The sequence below is a fragment of the Biomphalaria glabrata genome, chromosome 10 (assembly GCF_947242115.1).
Source record: "Biomphalaria glabrata chromosome 10, xgBioGlab47.1, whole genome shotgun sequence".
Taxonomy (NCBI): domain Eukaryota; kingdom Metazoa; phylum Mollusca; class Gastropoda; family Planorbidae; genus Biomphalaria; species Biomphalaria glabrata.
The window spans coordinates 42,767,224-42,784,361 of NC_074720.1; the positions used below are offsets into that span (position 1 = coordinate 42,767,224).

Here is a 17,138-nt window from a genome sequence, read left to right on the forward strand (position 1 = left end):
TAAGTTCATTTCTACTATAATTATGAAGATTAAGGATGAGTGCTCTGTTTCACATGACTACAAAAAAAAAACAACAGTTTTTGCATATTGTGTGACAATTTCGCCATAACTGAAGCTGACAAATCCATTGTCCGCCGAATTGGGGGGGGGGGGGGGGGGGAAGTCTATTCGAGACTAATCGTTAACCTGGGCCTCAACACTGCCCACAGGTTGTGACGTTGTAGCTCAGTGTTGAGGCCTTCTATGAGGATCCATCTCGGTTTATTTTTTTTTTAAATTCTCCTCTTCCGCTTGTGTATTCGGCAAGGGCTTTTCTTTTGGCATCAAATGTCTGTCCTGAGTGTCTTCTTTCGATTTTTCCCGTCATATTGGCTGAAGTTGAATATGATTGTGAAATAGTTGTGTGGTACTGATACAAGTTATTTTGGTTCAAATTGAATATGGTTGTGATGTTTTATTAGGCAATGTCTTGGATTCTGAAGATCAAGGATGAGGGTATTTCACGTGACTACTTAAATCCACTTGTGACCTACATATTTAGCCATACCTAGTGCAGACAAAGCTGTTGTCTTCCGGGGTCTATTTAAGTTTTCCTTGTCTGCACTTGAGTCTCAAATGTGTGTTCCCGACCTGAGTCTCAAGTGTGTGTTCCCGACCTGATTCTCAAATGTGTGTTCCCGACCTGAGTCTCAAATGTGTGTTCCCGACCTGATTCTCAAATGTGTGTTCCCGACCTGAGGCTCAAATGTGTGTTCCCGACCTGAGACTCAAATGTGTGTTCCCGAGCTGAGGCTCAAATGTGTGTTCCTGACCTGATTCTCAAATGTGTGTTCCCGACCTGAGTCTCAAATGTGTGTTCCCGACCTGATTCTCAAATGTGTGTTCCCGACCTGAGTCTCAAATGCGTGTTCCCGACCTGATGCTCAAATGTGTGTTCCCGACCTGAGACTCAAATGTGTGTTCCCGAGCTGAGGCTCAAATGTGTGTTCCTGACCTGAGTCTCAAATGTGTGTTCCTGACCTGAGTCTCAAATGTGTGTTCCCGACACGAGTCTTAAATGTGTGTTCCCGACCTGAGTCTCAAATGCGTGTTCCCGACCTGAGGCTCAAATGTGTGTTCCCGACCTGAGACTCAAATGTGTGTTCCCGAGCTGAGGCTCAAATGTGTGTTCCTGACCTGAGTCTCAAATGTGTGTTCCTGACCTGAGTCTCAAATGTGTGTTCCCGACACGAGTCTCAAATGTGTGTTCCTCAGACCTTCGTAAGAACTCTCCGTCTCTTTCAGAAGCCATCTGCTGCCAGATGATTTTTTTCTATGCCATTGAGGGCAAAATGGCACCTAAGTTGATCTTCATAGCGCTTACGGGGGGGGGGCACCTCTGTTACGCCATCCTCCTTTAAGATCGCCTAAAGTGATCGCCTTTGGCATGTGGTCATCCTCCATGCGGGATTAGGTGTGCTTCATGTTCTGTGTCTAAATGAGCATTTTATTAGGTTCTGTTTTTGTATTGGTAAATTATGGTTCAGTGTTGGTTCAGTGTTTTATGCATTTATTGGGAAAATTGATAGACTTAGAACAGTGATGTTCAAACTGAGGCCCGCGGCCCATTTCTGACCTTTCATACAGTGTCACCGGGCCCTTCTTACAATGCTTCCCGGCCCATGATACAGTGCTACCTGGCCTTTGATACAGAGCTACGTGTATTGAAAGTTTATCTGCCACTGAGGTTTAAAAAAAAAGGTTGAGTACCATAGGACTAAAAGAGAGACAAAGAACAAACTAGTTCCTGCAATTACTAAATATTTAATGCCTGGGTAATTAGCAACAGGGACAAGACAATGTTGCAGCCCCCGCCTCCCTTGCAAAACAATGTAATTAGGCGGCGGGCTTTGGATTATTGGGAGGATCTAGAACCTAACTCTGGACCAGTGTTTCCCAAACTTTTGACTTATGTGTGCCCCCTCCAAAATCATCCCGTACCCCTGGGGGTACGCGTACCCCACTTTGGGAAACACTGCTCTAGACCGGCACAAGGTGGAGGAAACAAAAAGGACTTGTCTGACACAGCAAGCTGTCTGCGTTCAGGTTTAGGAGGTCACTGCTGCCGAGGAAAGTCCGGCGACGAACATAAAGTATGGCATACTAACACAATTACCAAACATAACGTTTCCCTTTACGGCCGAGAATTCAGCTTCACAAAACGTGTAGCATCAAAGTCGCAAAAAGAATAGTTTTAAAATGAGGTCAGACATCGATCTAATCGCTCTTCTAAGGACGAAGGGCAAGAATTATCCTCACAACTCTAATGAGTCAAGCTGGGATTATTGGACTTTACAAGAGTAAAAAAACTAAAAAACAAAAACGAAACAAAACAAACAAACAAAACAAAAATACTTAGAGTTACAGATTTTGTTTGACTTCTTCTCTTAGTTCCGGTTTTACAAGCTCGATATGTAGATGTAGGTCTATAGAATGTTGTAATTTCAGTGGCGTGGCTTATTTCTTTCAAATGGAGGAATGATAGGAGGGGACCCTATTTAGAGCCATACAAAGAACACATTTTTTTTTAGTTCTCACCAAATTTGTAATTGCCGTAATAGTTGAGTCATGGCCTCTCGGGACTAGAGCGAGGCCGAAGGCTGAGCACACTGGGAAAACTCCCATTTTCATTCATGTACCATATCAGCCGTGCGAGTGTCCGCCATAAAACGGAAGCGTATGAGGATCTTGACAGGGTCCCCTCTTGTACACCCGCCAGTGCAATGAAGTTCTTAGGCACTCCAACGGGGGACTTTTGCTTCCCTTGTAAGCCAGTCTAATACGGAGTAAAGTCGATGTTAAGATCATTTTGCGTGTACTTCATTTCTTAAACGAATTGGTTAATTATAATGAGATCTTATTGTTCTATTCATGTGTTCAGTTCATAATCTGTTTAAGTGTGTTCATTGTGTGTTTTGAACAGCTTATATCCATTCGTTTACGACACTAACTAGTTCTGTTTCCGACACTAACTAGTCCTGTTTACGACACTAACTAGTTCTGTTTACGACACTAACTAATTCTGTTTACGACACTAACTAGTTCTGTTTACGACACTAACTAGTTCTGTTTACGACACTAACTAGTTCTGTTTACGACACTAACTAGTTCTGCTTACGACACTAACTAGTTCTGTTTACGACACTAACTAGTTCTGTTTACGACACTAACTAGTTCTGTTTACGACACTAACTAGTTCTGTTTACGACACTAACTAGTTCTGTTTCCGACACTAACTAGTTCTGTTTACGACACTAACTAGTTCTGTTTACGACACTAACTAGTTCTGTTTACGACACTAACTAGTTCTGTTTACGACACTAACTAGTTCTGTTTACGACACTAACTAGTACTGTTTACGACACTAACTAGTTCTGTTTACGACACTAACTAGTTCTGTTTCCGACACTAACTAGTTCTGTTTACGACACTAACTAGTTCTGTTTACGACACTAACTAGTTCTGTTTACGACACTAACTAGTTCTGTTTCCGACACTAACTAGTTCTGTTTACGACACTAACTAGTTCTGTTTACGACACTAACTAGTTCTGTTTACGACACTAACTAGTTCTGTTTACGACACTAACTAGTTCTGCTTACGGCACTAACCGTTTCTATTTCCGACACTAACTAGTTCTGTTTACGACACTAACTAGTTCTGTTTACGACACTAACTAGTTCTGTTTACGACACTAACTAGTTCTGTTTACGACACTAACTAGTTCTGCTTACGGCACTAACCGTTTCTATTTACGACACTAACTAGTTCTGTTTACGACACTAACTAGTTCTGTTTACGACACTAACTAGTTCTGTTTACGACACTAACTAGTTCTGTTTACGGCACTAACTAGTTCTGTTTACGACACTAACTAGTTCTGTTTACGACACTAACTAGTTCTGTTTACGACACTAACTAGTTCTGCTTACGGCACTAACCGTTTCTGTTTCCGGCACTAACTAGTTCTGTTTACGGCACAGGTCTTCCCTCTTTGAAGAGCACGACAAAATCCTGGAGGCCGTGTCTCGCCCGGACGAGGTGGAGGAAGAAGACTGTGAGGTCAGTTGTACTAATTACACCATCAAAGTGGCTGACCTGATCTCTGGCCGAACCCAGGACCGAGTCCGAGAGGAGCTGTTTGAAGAATCGGAGGGAGACGATATCGTCTTTATGTGCCCGAAGGCCCCAGTTGACATGCCCGTCGCTTGGATCAATGAGTCTAGGTACAATGAAACATAATTACAGTTCAGCAACGGAGTTTATGTAATATTAATAGCCCCTGGCCTATATATTTAGTGCTATGCTTTTTTTTTAATTTTAAACCCCTTATTCCAGTGTTTCCCACATTTTTTTTTTCCTCAACGGACCACTTCGCACATTCTGAGTATATAGCAGCAGGGCCGGTCCTAACAATTGCGGGGCCCTATGCGAAACTGATTGCGCGGGGCCTAGTCTGGGTGGAAATAAGGATAATAAGTGAAAATTAAGATTTTGTATTAGAAAAAAAATTCGACTTTGCATTTCATTGTTTACTATGTACAAAATTGCGATCAAATTAGCTTTACTAGCCTTGCTACCTATGGCATATTTATATGCCATTGACTATAAAAGTAAATAAGGTATCGGAACTTTCGGTTTAGGTGAAAGCTCGTCCGATTATTAAATTGTATTACATGAAAGCTGACAATGCCTTTTTTATCGCACGTAGGATTGGCATTTTCTGTAATAAATGATTACCACAAATGACAATTTTGTCAATTTTTCAGGAGATTTTTATGAGTTTTCAGGAGATTTTAATAAATGCAGGACATTTCCAGTAATTTTTCGTATATATATGTATATATATATATATATTTTGCAATTTAATAATTACACATAGAATTAGCGCGGGGCCCACTGCGACTGCAAAGGTTACAGTGGCCTTAGACCGGCCCTGTATAGCAGAACATTTTGCTTATTTTTTTTTGAAGAGGTTTATTCACCTGGTGGCCTACTAGTTAATTATCCCAGCAGTTTTTGGACCAACTCGCGGGTCACTTGAGTTCCGCGGAACACAGTTTGGGAAACACTGCTTTATAAAATAGAAACATTTACCTTTCAATTATCGCGCTGATCATTGTGTGAAGGTGTAATTAACTCTTATAGCGTCCCCATACCGTATGCACGATTTAAAGAATAACAATTGAATCGGTTCTATTGTTATTGATTATGGTCAGGTTGTGTTTTCGTTGAATAAATTTTATCTTCAGACGCATTATAGATTTTAGCTGATCAATTGTTCACCAATTTAAAACTTCAGATGAATAAAGCGCATAGAATTATCCACGAGCTCAAATACGAATAATTTAATTAAATAAATCCATTGTGAAAAAAAAGAAAATAAAAATCTTTAAAAAAAAAATCTTATCTAAGGGGAAGAACCTCAAACATTTCTTCCAAATCTCAATACTGCAAGAATAAGTCCCTTTTTATATTTAAAAGCAAAATTAATTAAATACCACCATTTGATTAAGTAATTGGTTATTTTTCGTATTGATTCATATAGTGTCATCAACAATGGGTAATTGTGTAAAATTTCAACTTGATCCGAGAATGGGGAGTGGGAGGAAGAATTGTACGAAAATTGTACCAGACAGACACACAGACTTACCTGCTTAGACTTAGATCCTCCGGCACCGTTTGCCGCATTGGGCGGCAAGCTGTCTTCATAGAGGTCGGTCATTGTCAGCCTCTTCCCACCTGGTGCCCACCGCTCTGAGGTCCTCCTTCATAGTTACGTCATACGATGACGTCCCCGTTTGGGATTTCAAGGTATTGGCTTCCATGTCATTGCAACTATTGATGTACGTTATTCATTCTGTCGGAGGACATGACAAACAGACAAACAGAGTGAGTTGATATAAGCTTTGTGAAATTCACAAACGTTTGAACCACTATTTTGAAATTGATTTGTTAAGCCAAACTAGTATTATGAATTTAACCAACCAACTGTTCAGAACTCTCGACGCTTGACTGCTGTATCCATATATCTAACATTTACTAGCCAAGAGCCTACTACATACGTCTCTATAGAAAATACAATAAACATGCATTTATGTGACCCTGCCGGACCAAGTTAAACAAAGAAGTTTTGGGCCTCGAGGCTCTTCATCAGCTACAAAAGAAATAAACAAAAAGAGAACAATGAACACAAAATAAGTTTAAGTTAACTTATCTGTCCGATGTTGTTCTCTATTAAGGCATCTTTTCTGCCTATAGAAGGCCTGAACACTGACCTGCAACGTCACAATATGTAGGCAGTTTAGACCAATAGCTTGTTGCCACGTCAGGCTCTGTCGAAGACAATACACGAATCAATTTTAAAAAATCAACGATTTAGTCTATGAATTTGTGGTAATTGATTAATTTGGTTAAATATAGAAAAAGTAAGATAACACTTTCAGTATTGAGAGATATAGTAGTAATTTCGTGGTTCTTTCCCTTATATTTTACCATCACAAGATACAAGACACCGATAGCAAAGACAAACAGACACAAACACTCTTTTGTTCCCCTGGCAATCAAATCATTAAATAAGAACAATCTGGTATAAACTTTGTCACATGTAAATTATGAGTGAGTCTGGTGTGAATGTACACTTTGGTTTCTTATAGTTATAATGTTTTTTGTTTGGTGTAATGCACAAATTGTAAGACAAATTTCCATACAGACAATAAAGATTATTATTATGTTAGAAATGAACGAGTAGTCATTCTCTGGCGCTGCCAGGGTCGAGTTTCGCTAAAGAGAAACAAAATTCATCGTAGTCCCTTTAACAGTTTCCACTGAGGAATTTTCTGGTGATGTGGCAGGTCTGCAGCAGTACCGCCCTCTGACAGGCAACGAAGATGTTCCTAGGAATGTTAAGGGCCTTGAAGGTGTCTGTGAGGTCAGTTGTTATTATCCCCTCGGTTGATATAACAATGGGGTATATTGTTATTTTGGACAATTTCCATAGACGCTTAATCTCCAAGCCTAGGTTCCCATATTTTCTTTGTTTTTCTATCTCAGTTTTTCTTAAATTATGAGACAGTGGTACGGCGATATCGATAATGGTAGCGGTTTTTTCTTTTTTATCGATGAACAGCAGATCCGGGCGATTGAAATCTACCGTTTTGTCGGTCAGAATAGGCCTATCCCAGTACAGCAGATGATCAGTAGACTCGAGAACCTCTTGCGGAGAGTATTTATAATAAGGGGGAGTGTCCTTATCGATCAATTTGTACGTCAAAGCCAGGTGTTGGTGTATTAACTTTGCAACTTGGTTGTGGCGACCTAGGTAGGCTGATTCTGATAGGGCTGGACATCCTGCCATAATGTGTTCAATCGACTCGCCCACATTTCCACATTTGTCGACAACATTGAGTTTCAGGATATGCTTCTCGTAATTTTTTGTCCTGATTACTCTGTCCTGTATTGCTGTGACAAAGCCTTCTGTTTCAGGGTAGAGATGACCTGCTTTGAGCCATGTTAAGGAAGCAGCCTTGTCGATGTTGTCCCCATGTAATGAAGCCGGAAATTTTCCGTGGAGTGTTTTTTCTTCCCATTGGCGAATCTCATGCCCTACGTCGTCCAAACCGATATTGACATCAGCATTGTGTAGGTTCAGAGGGGTTGCATCGGAGTCGTATTTCCGTAGGAAGGAAACTAATTTGTTGCTGGAGGCGAGCAGTTTTGATCGTATTTTTAAAACTTGCATCTTACACAATTTGAAGATGTTCTGCAATCCACGACCCCCATCCTTCCTGGGCAGGTATAACCTTATGGTGGAGGACTTGGGGTGTAGGCATCGAAACTTGGTTAGTAATTTTCTAGTAAGTCTGTCAATGTCATGAAGGTCGGTGTCAGTCCATTTGATCACACCGAACGTGTAAAGGAGCACAGGGACGGCCCAGCTGTTTATTGCAGTGATGAGGTTACTGCCAGACAGTTTGGTGTTGAGGATTTTATTAACTCTTTGCCTATATTTGCCAAGAAAGTCCTCTTTTAATTTCTTATGGTTTATCTTGGCATTCTGGTTTATTCCAAGATATTTATAAAGAGAGGCAGAGTTCAATTCCTCGATGCCTTCAAATGCAATGTTGGTGTTCGTTGCCTTGCCCTTTTTAATGCTTATGATGCCACACTTATCCAGACCAAAAGACATACAGATATCGTCACTAAAGCATTTTACCGTTTTGATTAAGGTGTGTAATTTTTGCTCGGTTTCTGCATATAGCTTTAGATCATCCATGTATAATAAGTGGGACACACATTTTGTACATTTAGTGTCAACCCTAAAACCGTTTGTAGAGTCTTGGAGTAATGTAGATAGAGGATTAATCGCTAGGCAGAACCAGAGTGGAGATAGTGAGTCACCCTGGTATATACCTCTTCTTATGTGCACAGAACCTAGTTTATCACGATTTAGGTGCAGGTTTATCTTCCAATTATTCATACAGACTTTTAATAGTTGTTTTATTCTTGGGTTGATTCTATGGATGTCCAGGGTTTTTAAAAGCCAATCTTGCGGAACTGAATCGAAAGCTTTTTTGTAGTCGATGTAACACATGTGTAAATTTCTCTTTCTTCTATTAGCTTGATGCAATATAATACCATCTATAGTTAGCTGTACTTTACAGCCCATCGACTCTTCAATGCAACCTTGTTGTTCATCTGCTAGTAGCTTATGGGCAGAACAAAATTTATACATTTTACTTTTTAAAAGTGAAGTTAATAGTTTATACACCACTGACAGACAAGTGATAGGGCGATAGTTTGATGGTTGGTTCGGATCCCCTTTTTTGGGGAGGAGAGATGTTCTCCCTTCAGTGAGTTCTAACAGCATTGAAGACGGTTCTGATATTAGCTCGTTAAAACTTGATGTTAGTGGTGCATGTACGGCTGTAAGTTTTTTCAGCCAAAAGTTGTGTATATTGTCCGGTCCAGGAGCAGTCCAGTTGTGGGTTTTTGAAATAGCTGCGGAGACTTCCTCAGCTGTGAAATCCTCATCAGGCATTTCTGGTATTAGGTTGTTTTTAGTTTGGATTTCCTCAATCCAGTCAGCCTGCACATTGTAATGTAGCGGGTCGGACCAAAGCGCCGCCCAGTAGTCGGTAAAGGAGCCGTGTTTAGTGCTATCAATGGTTTGAATTTTGTCAGCACCATTATCAGCTAGTTTACGGAAGAACTGTTTTCTCGTGTGCTGAAATAAAGCGTTATGCTCCTTTCTTTTGGTGGTTTCGTTGTAGCGCTTTAACCTAGCTCCCTTTAGTTTAGCTTTCTGTCTCAGAGTATCTTTCAAACATAAGAGTCGTGCGTGGCTATCACAGTCCGTCAATTTGATTCCAGTTGTTTTTAGTATTGTCTTTATTTTGTTAAGTATTTTCGCGGAATGGTTGTTTCCCAGATATTGTCCAATTGTATCCATTTGGCTTCTCAGTTGATTAATATTGTCTTCAAGGCGCCTTTTCCATGCTGGCACATGTTGTTTTGGTCTTTGATTAATTGGGCCTAGCTCGAAGGTCTTTTATTTTAAGTATTATTGTTGTATTTTGCTTTTATGTTTTATATATATTGCAAAAGTGATATTTTAATGCTGCGTCCTTGACATTATATATGGCCTATTGTGTATCATGAAAAATTCATTGGTGAACTCGTAGTAACGACATATGTTACGTATCTCTGGCCAGGGTTCTAGTTGGTCCCTGGTTGAAAGATGAAACGGGCGACCGAGTCTCCATAGACGAGCACAACTCTCTCCATATCAAACCTCTGCAGCCTTGGGACGCTGGACACTACGCCTGTATCTACGGAGGCCGCATCAGGGGCAGACTACGCCTGGAGGTTAAAATGAAGCGCCCGCCTTCCAGAGTGCTTCTCTACGCGTACTATCTACTTCTGACCTATCCGGCCGACCTCCTCGTCTTTCTGGTGCTGCTGTGCGTCAGACGTAAAGAGAGGAGCAAGGTCTTGAACTTTGACCTCTTGCCGGAGTTTGAAGGAAGTGAGGAGTCTGACGAGGAGAACGATGAAAAGAGTGATGAGAGTGAGGAGGATGAAAAGAGTGATGGGAGTGAGGAGGATGAAAGTTTGGAGAGTGACGAGAGTTAATGTCACAGCCTTTGACACGCATCTTACAGCATACATCACACAGCATATGCATTAAACAGTATACAGCATTCATCACACCACCATGCATCAAACAGGATACAGCACACATCACACAAGATATAGCATACAACACACAGCATACTGCATACATCGTACAGCACACAGCATACAACACACATCACTCAACACAACACATACCACAACACATATCATACAACACACATCACTCCACACATATCACAACACATATAATACAACACACATCAGTAAAAAAATCACAACACATATCATACAACACATATCACATCACTCAACACATACCACACAACACATATCATACAACACATATCACTCAACACATATCATAACACATATCATGTAACACACATCACTCAACACATACCACACAACACATATCATACAACAAACAGCACACATTACGCATCACACAACATATAGCATACAACACACTGCATACTACGTACTGCACACAGCATACAGCTCACATCACTCAACACATATCACAACACATATCATACAACACACATCACTCAATACATATCACACCACACATATGACACAACACACAGCATATATCACACAACACATAGCATTCAAAATACTGCATACAACGTACAGCACCCAGCATATAACACGCATTACACAACACATAGCATACACATAACACATCATACAAATACATAAAATACCACACATTCTACAACACACATCCTATAAAAAAAAGTTCCTCTTTCTGACCTTGCAATCTGTAGATACAGCATGTATGTAAAGTCCATATGTTTCTATGAACCACCGTTAACGAGGGTTTCATGTGGCCAGCACAACGACAAACCGCCTTTACTTTTCCCAACCTATTGTCAGGTACCCATTAGAGCTGGACTCAGAGGCACTCAAAGATTCCGAAATTAAAATTCCCAGTCTTCACCAGGATTCGATCCCGGGACCCGGGTTCGGAAGCCAAGCGTTTTACCGCTCAGCCGCCGCACCTCCACACATCCTGTACAATACATGAAATAACAGACAAACCATGCAATGCACAGCACATAGCAGACATCATAAAACATCACGCAATATAGATTACAACACACACCAAACAACACCCAGCTTACAAAACACATCATACAACATGCAACTTATATCTCAAATCATACAACACGCAATTTACATCACACATCGTACAACATAAATTCAAGAAAACACACAACTTTAAAAATACAACATGCAATTTACATCACACATTGTACAACATAAATTAAAGAAAACACACAATTTTAAAAATACAACACGCAGCATAAAACACATCGTACAACATACATTGAAGAAAACACACAACTTTAAAAATACTTGGCCCGGCAGGGTTACATCTATGCATGTTTTTCGTATTTTCTATACAACTTTAAAAATACAACATGCAATTTACATCACACATCGTACAACATAAATTGAGGAAAACACACAACTTTAAAAATACAACACGCAGCATAAAACACACAGCAATCAACTACAGCATACAACCATAGAACGTATTATTTCACACACAGAATAAACTAAAGGATACAGCATACACCACACGGCATGCAACCACAAGTCATCACCTGTACACTATGTAGTTAAAATGTATTGGTAATTTCATTTCAATGTTAATTTTCATGTGTCATAAAATAAAATGATTATTATATATATAACTTTATATGTCATAGTGTCGAAGTTATAAATTGTATTTCATTATTATTATTTCATTATTTATGCACATACAGCACCACCCTTTTACCTACTGCTTTAATATCTATGTGACCTCCCCTTTTTAACTATATTTTCTAGGCAGTAATCTATACTAATAGAAAATAATTATGTTTAAATTTCTTCAGAACGATACTCTGTTTCCACCTACCAAAAGACATCTAAAATGTAGAGCCTGTTTTACCCTCTATATTTTGAGTATTATTTAATTTATCGATTTTTTTGCGTGTTTAATGTCACGAGATCTAGTTTTCTTTTCAAATCTAAATTACTTGTGGAATTATCTTCCCTTGACCCGTTAAAAGAGAAACCTTTGGAATATCTATAAATAGACACATGACAAATAAACAACAACATTGGAATTTCACACCTGACTCCACGGTGAGAAGACAAAACACATGAAGTGTATTTATAGCCGGAAGTAGGTTGTGATTCTGACGTCTAGCAGCAAACAACACGCCATTCCGGAATCCATTTCTTCGGAGTTCTCAGCACTACCACCCAAGTAATACAGATGTCCGTATGACAAATGGGAACCACACGTGGGATGTGCACGTGATTTGTTTTTTTTGGTACGCTATACATCATTAATCGTACACACCTATTTGAAACTGTCTGGTAGAGTTGAGACAAGCTCCCCTCAGTTAGCACTGTTCTCGGCCACTTGTAGCGAGTGGGACCCAGGAACGGGGACGGTGCGCTGTGTACACGGCACGGCCCGGTCTGGCCCATTCAACCGATATGGCCGTCTACCGTTGGGAGCCCTCAGACATGACAGGGTTGAAGAGCCCCATGTCCAGGCCTGTTGGTTGGATAAAAGCCTTTCTAACCATCAACGGTATAATGGCGCCGTGCGCCTACGGCGCCGACGCCCTACTGGACTTCACTGAAGGTAGAGTTGAGCCATTGGCTCTTGAAACTCTAGGCCAGCAAAAGCGAACAAGAGCTCCCTCTCACCGGCCTGATTGAACAGTGTGTTCTGTCTTGTGGAGGGTCTTAGGAGTGTCTACTGTGACGCTGTAGTCAAAATTTTGACGCTGTAGTTTCCAGTGACACGGTCACTCCGGAATCTCGGACTAGAGACGCGGCCTTTGAGCACACCAGTAACCTCCGCCATTCTCCTATTCTATACTAGGCTAACCGTGCGGGACAAGCCATTTATGAAACGCCCCCCCCCCCTTGAGGAACAGCGCCTGGATTGTTGTATGCGTAGGACGTACCGTAATTATCTTCTTTTTTGAAGTAACGTTTGTAATATTTAAGATAAGATAAACATCCTTTGTCTAAACTTATTTCATGGCATAATCTATATCTAGGCCTATTTCATTAAACATCATCTGTTTAGGACTATTTCATTATTAAACATACTCTGTCTAGGGCCTCTAGGCCATCCTCATTCTAAACCTATTCTATGAAACATCTTATATCTCGGTCTGTTTCATTTTACTATCATTTTACTGTCTATATCTAGGTTTATCTCATTACACTTCTTCTATCTAGGTCTATCATTACACATCCTCTGACTGCCATTACACATCCTCTATCTAGGTCTGTTTCATTACACTTCCTCTATCTAGGTCTGTTTCATTACACATCCTCTGACTGCCATTACACATCCTCTATCTAGGTCTGTTTCATTACACTTCCTCTATCTAGGTCTGTTTCATTACACTTTCCCTATCTAGGTCTATCATTACACATCCTCTGACTGCCATTTCACATCCTCTATCTAGGTCTGTTTCATTACACTTCCTCTATCTAGGTCTGTTTCATTACACATCCTCTGACTGCCATTACACATCCTCTATCTAGGTCTGTTTCATTACACATCCTCTGACTGCCATTACACATCCTCTATCTAGGTCTGTTTCATTACACTTCCTCTATCTAGGTCTGTTTCACTACACATCCTCTGACTGCCATTACACATCCTCTATCTAGGTCTGTTTCAGTACACTTCCTCTATCTAGGTCTGTTTCATTACACATCCTCTGACTGCCATTACACATCCTCTATCTAGGTCTGTTTCATTACACTTTCCCTATCTAGGTCTATCATTACACATCCTCTGACTGCCAATTCACATCCTCTATCTAGGTCTGTTTCTTTACACTTCCTCTATCTAGGTCTGTTTCATTACACATCCTCTGACTGCCATTACACATCCTCTATCTAGGTCTGTTTCATTACACATCCTCTGACTGCCATTACACATCCTCTATCTAGGTCTGTTTCATTACACTTCTTCTATCTAGGTCTATCATTACACATCCTCTGACTGCCATTACACATCCTCTATCTAGGTCTGTTTCATTACACTTCCTCTATCTAGGTCTGTTTCATTACACATCCTCTGACTGCCATTACACATCCTCTATCTAGGTCTGTTTCATTACACATCCTCTGACTGCCATTACACATCCTCTATCTAGGTCTGTTTCATTACACTTCCTCTATCTAGGTCTGTTTCATTACACATCCTCTGACTGCCATTACACATCCTCTATCTAGGTCTGTTTCATTACACTTCCTCTATCTAGGTCTGTTTCATTACACATCCTCTGACTGCCATTACACATCCTCTATCTAGGTCTGTTTCATTACACTTCCTCTATCTAGGTCTGTTTCATTACACATCCTCTGACTGCCATTACACATCCTCTATCTAGGTCTGTTTCATTACACTTCCTCTATCTAGGTCTGTTTCATTACACATCCTCTGACTGCCATTACACATCCTCTATCTAGGTCTGTTTCATTACACTTCCTCTATCTAGGTCTGTTTCATTACACATCCTCTGACTGCCATTACACATCCTCTATCTAGGTCTGTTTCATTACACATCCTCTGATTGCCATTACACATCCTCTATCTAGGTCTGTTTCATTACACTTCCTCTATCTAGGTCTGTTTCATTACACATCCTCTGACTGCCATTACACATTCTCTATCTAGGTCTGTTTCATTACACATTCTCTGACTGCCATTACACATCCTCTATCTAGGTCTGTTTCATTACACTTCCTCTATCTAGGTCTGTTTCATTACACATCCTCTGACTGCCATTGCACATCCTCTATCTAGGTCTGTTTCATTACACTTCCTCTATCTAGGTCTGTTTCATTACACATCCTCTGACTGCCATTACACATCCTCTATCTAGGTCTGTTTCATTACACTTCCTCTATCTAGGTCTGTTTCATTACACAATCTCTGACTGCCATTACACATCCTCTATCTAGGTCTGTTTCATTACACATCCTCTGACTGCCATTACACATCCTCTATCTAGGTCTGTTTCATTACACTTCCTCTATCTAGGTCTGTTTCATTACACTTCCTCTATCTAGGTCTGTTTCATTACACTTCCTCTATCTAGGTCTATCATTACACATCCTCTGACTGACATTACACATCCTCTATCTAGGTCTGTTTCATTACACATCCTCTATCTAGGTCTGTTTCATTACACTTCCTCTATCTAGGTCTGTTTCATTACACATCCTCTATCTAGGTCTATCATTACACATCCTCTGACTGCCATTACACATCCTCTATCTAGGTCTGTTTCATTACACTTCCTCTATCTAGGTCTGTTTCATTACACATCCTCTGACTGCCATTACACATCCTCTATCTAGGTCTGTTTCATTACACTTCCTCTATCTAGGTCTGTTTCATTACACATCCTCTGACTGCCATTACACATCCTCTATCTAGGTCTGTTTCATTACACTTCCTCTATCTAGGTCTGTTTCATTACACATCCTCTGACTGCCATTACACATCCTCTATCTAGGTCTGTTTCATTACACTTCCTCTATCTAGGTCTGTTTCATTACACATCCTCTGACTGCCATTACACATCCTCTATCTAGGTCTGTTTCATTACACTTCCTCTATCTAGGTCTGTTTCATTACACAATCTCTGACTGCCATTACACATCCTCTATCTAGGTCTGTTTCATTACACATCCTCTGACTGCCATTACACATCCTCTATCTAGGTCTGTTTCATTACACTTCCTCTATCTAGGTCTGTTTCATTACACTTCCTCTATCTAGGTCTGTTTCATTACACTTCCTCTATCTAGGTCTATCATTACACATCCTCTGACTGACATTACACATCCTCTATCTAGGTCTGTTTCATTACACATCCTCTATCTAGGTCTGTTTCATTACACATCCTCTATCTAGGTCTGTTTCATTACACATCCTCTATCTAGGTCTGTTTCATTACACTTCCTCTATCTAGGTCTGTTTCATTACACATCCTCTATCTAGGTCTATCATTACACATCCTCTGACTGACATTACACATCCTCTATCTAGGTCTGTTTCATTACACTTCCTCTATCTAGGTCTGTTTCATTACACATCCTCTATCTAGGTCTGTTTCATTACACATCCTCTATCTAGGTCTGTTTCATTACACATCCTCTATCTAGGTCTGTTTCATTACACATCCTCTATCTAGGTCTGTTTCATTACACTTCCTCTATCTAGGTCTGTTTCATTACACATCCTCTATCTAGGTCTATCATTACACATCCTCTGACTGACATTACACATCCTCTATCTAGGTCTGTTTCATTACACTTCCTCTATCTAGGTCTGTTTCATTACACATCCTCTATCTAGGTCTGTTTCATTACACATCCTCTATCTAGGTCTGTTTCATTACACATCCTCTATCTAGGTCTATCATTACACATCCTCTATCTAGGTCTGTTTCATTACACATCCTCTATCTAGGTCTGTTTCATTACACATCCTCTATCTAGGTCTATCATTACACATCCTCTATCTAGGTCTATCATTACACATCCTCTATCTAGGTCTATCATTACACATCCTCTATCTAGGTCTGTTTCATTACACATCCTCTATCTAGGTCTATCATTACACTTCCTCTATCTAGGTCTGTTTCATTACACTTCCTCTATCTAGGTCTATCATTACACATCCTCTGACTGCCATTACACTTCCTCTATCTAGGTCTGTTTCATTACACATCCTCTAACTAGGTCTATCATTACACAATCTCTTGCTAAGCCTATACTATCTACTTTTCACACTGGTGACACCTACATTTCAGAAGAGTGTCACTGAAGACCACACCCATCTGTAACTCACCTATCAATCAAATGCAGGATGATTTTGTTTATAAAATTAGTTCTTATTTTTAACTCCCCTTATT

At 40.2% G+C, this 17,138-nt stretch overlaps 1 protein-coding gene across 1 annotated transcript in view; it reads left to right on the forward strand.

The window, feature by feature from the left end:
* Positions 1 to 11,872, forward strand: part of LOC106059519 (uncharacterized) — a 35,675-nt gene extending 23,803 nt beyond the window's left edge. The window contains exons 8-9 of the mRNA XM_056045176.1: positions 4,023 to 4,265; positions 9,753 to 11,872. Coding sequence (XP_055901151.1) covers positions 4,023 to 4,265; positions 9,753 to 10,173 — 664 coding nt within the window. The 3' untranslated portion in view covers positions 10,174 to 11,872. The remainder of the gene's footprint in view (positions 1 to 4,022; positions 4,266 to 9,752) is intronic.
* Positions 11,873 to 17,138: the final 5,266 nt, after the last annotated feature.